This window comes from Aplysia californica, unplaced genomic scaffold (genome assembly GCF_000002075.1).
Source record: "Aplysia californica isolate F4 #8 unplaced genomic scaffold, AplCal3.0 scaffold00609, whole genome shotgun sequence".
Taxonomy (NCBI): domain Eukaryota; kingdom Metazoa; phylum Mollusca; class Gastropoda; order Aplysiida; family Aplysiidae; genus Aplysia; species Aplysia californica.
Genome location: NW_004797879.1, coordinates 83,682 through 86,356, shown reverse-complemented (window position 1 = coordinate 86,356; position 2,675 = coordinate 83,682). Strand labels below are relative to the sequence as shown.

The 2,675-nt window shown below is 40.9% G+C and overlaps 1 protein-coding gene across 1 annotated transcript in view; it reads left to right on the top strand.

Annotated features, from left to right (window-relative positions):
• The first annotated feature begins 709 nt into the window (after nucleotides 1-709).
• Nucleotides 710-2,675, top strand: part of LOC101856461 (receptor homology region, transmembrane domain- and RING domain-containing protein 2) — a 24,447-nt gene continuing 22,481 nt past the window's right edge. The window contains exon 1 of the mRNA XM_005107495.3: nucleotides 710-1,543. Within this exon, the coding sequence (XP_005107552.1) occupies nucleotides 1,527-1,543 (17 nt within the window). The 5' untranslated portion in view covers nucleotides 710-1,526. The remainder of the gene's footprint in view (nucleotides 1,544-2,675) is intronic.

The following is a 2,675-nucleotide window of genomic DNA, read 5'->3' as shown; positions in this document are numbered from 1 at the left end:
CTCGTGGCCTAAAGGTTAATGTGTTGTGTTGGCCTCTCAATCAAAAGTCCCGGTTCGAATCCAGGTAGCAACCGAAACATTTTTTTTCTAGAATTAACTCCTTTCACCTCCTTTCATGCTCTCTAGCAATGTTCTGTCGTCTGCTTTTGTCTCCTCTTTCTACCCCCACCCTCACCTCCTTTTTGCTCCCTCCTCTGGGCTCTTGACTCTTTCAGCAGCCTTAAAATATCTACTGCTACTCCTTGGCTCCTTCTTACTACTGTCTTTCAGCCACACCCCTGATCTTCAGGTAAAAAAGATCTACATCCTAGCCTTCTCGGATAAGGGCGAAAAATCTCGGAGGGCCCGTGTGAAAGTTGCGCGTTTTAAAGATCCCGTGGTGGTCTAAAATCATAAGAGTAGGCTTCGGCCGCCACCCGGGCAACATTCAAAATTTCCTACCAACTGAAAAAAAATTAATGTGTCCCGCAAGCTCATATGACCTCTTGCAGTTGCGAATGCCGTAAAACACTTACAAAAAAGAAAAAAAGAAAAAAGATCAGTCCTGCCCAAGACAGCCACCTGTCTTTAACTTATACGGCTGCTTTTCTCCTTGACAATGAGTGTCTGTCTTACACAGGTTTGACTGTATTTTAAGAAATTATTGTTGTTGTCGTCGTTGCTGTTTATTGTAGTTGTTTTCGTGTGTGTGTGTGTGTGTGTGTGTGTGTGTGTGTGTGTGTGTGTGGTTTCTTTTTAATTTGTTTTTTCGAGTTGGCGGTAAAGTCGAAATTTACGTATGTTTCTTTCATGGACTATATAGTTGGCCAGTGACTGACCTCAGGAACCGCAGTCAGCTGATACAATAATTACGAATGAGATTTGTTTGCGACTTAGTTTTCACAGCTGTTCACACTGTCATTGTCATGATGTCGTCGCGAAGATCGCTGGAGATGTTCGAACGTTGTGAAATTACAGGATCCTGTGCCGCAGCTGTGTGAAACATTTGCTCCCTAAAAACGTAGAGGGCAGTTGTTAAAAAATTAATATAGGAAAAATCATTTTTATTATATTACAGTCAAACCTCGTATAACCCCCTTCCCTCACCCAACACACACACACATACGCAAAAATGGTAAAACTTTAAAAGCGGTGCAAGTGGAATGTCCGAATACTTTTTATTTGATGTCAGATGCAATGTACTTCGTTTCATATGAGTATTATTTTTAACGGGCGTTGCACGAAATGCCCCGGGCTTTGGGATTGACTTTATTATTTTAGTAAGAAATTTTTAATACAAAAATAATGTAACCTGTCATTATTAACAAATTCGTCCATTTATGATTTCTTGAAATGAAGAGCTCATTTAAAAGGGACTGAAACTTGTATTTCCGGTTCAAGCAAACTCAGTTCCAGAGATGTCCAATGAACAAAGAGAACTAATCTGACCCTGATTCCAGTGAGAGGCTCTGATCTGAGAAAGAACTGGTGTAGCCTAAGTGATGGATGCCTGAGATGTCAACAAAGAAGCCAGCACAAAGGAATCTATGAGGAACATTGATCTGTAAGATGGCAATAATGTCACAGTAGAACACTTAAACAATGTGGGTTAAGTAGGCCACGGTACAGTCGACAATAACAAAGACAGCTGCTCTGCGCTTGGCTTACAACAAGGACGATTGGGTGTGTTGCAGTGGGAACATGAAAACACGAAATAATGAGGCATGGGGAAAAAAGAATAAAGCGGCGTTGATTGGCGACCGATTCAACTTTCGTTAGCGGATTCAGAAAGATTTCGCGTGTGTTGTGTTCCACATTGCTCTCTTTGTGATTCGGGTCCGTCATACTGTAGTATCTCGGTGAAGAAGCTGTGAACAATCGTGAAAAGGGGAAGGACTAGGCAGGTAAAGGAGTGGTGTGGTATCAAAATTAGATTGGCCGAGTCGGAAAAAGAGCAGCGGATGGACAGCTGTCCATGTTCGTGGAGGAGTGGTACTCTCACTTTCTTCTCAACTGAAAAACTTCTTACCGTAAAATACTAAACGTAAATTTCCTGTGGAAGGGGACTTTTTGTGTGATTCAATGTCCTTACTACTACAACATTGATCTAATCTAGATCCAAGTTGAAATTGTGAGGTCAGTTTGGGATGTAGATCTAGTAGTCTAGATAAGTACGGCTTGACTTAAGGACGGCTACACAATCAGGCTAGCCGTTTTTATTAATATTATTGATGGCTGAATTGTAAATGAAATTTTTAGTTTGCAGTGCCTAAAAAGTAAAAAAAGTATTGTATTTCAGACAAAATCAAAAGGTGCCTTACTGACTTGCATGTATTTTAAACCTGAGAATAATGACTAGAACTAGTAGACTAGATCTAGATCAAATGAGACCTGTGTACTCACCAGGTTTGAGTCGATAGGGCCAAACCTAGATCTAAGTACGGCTAGACTGGCAGTCTTGCTGTACGGCTAGCCACTTTGTACTTTTATTTTTATCATCTTCTGTACTGTTGTCTCGTCCTATTGTTTCTTTTGATAGAGAAAAATTGGATAAAGACTCAGAGAACTATTGCCCACAGGGCTGAAATTTGATTGTCACAGTCTCTGAGTGTGAGGGTAGTGTTGTCTAGTGTGAAGGTGAAAATCTCTCTTTTCACACACACACTCACACACACACACACACACACACACACACA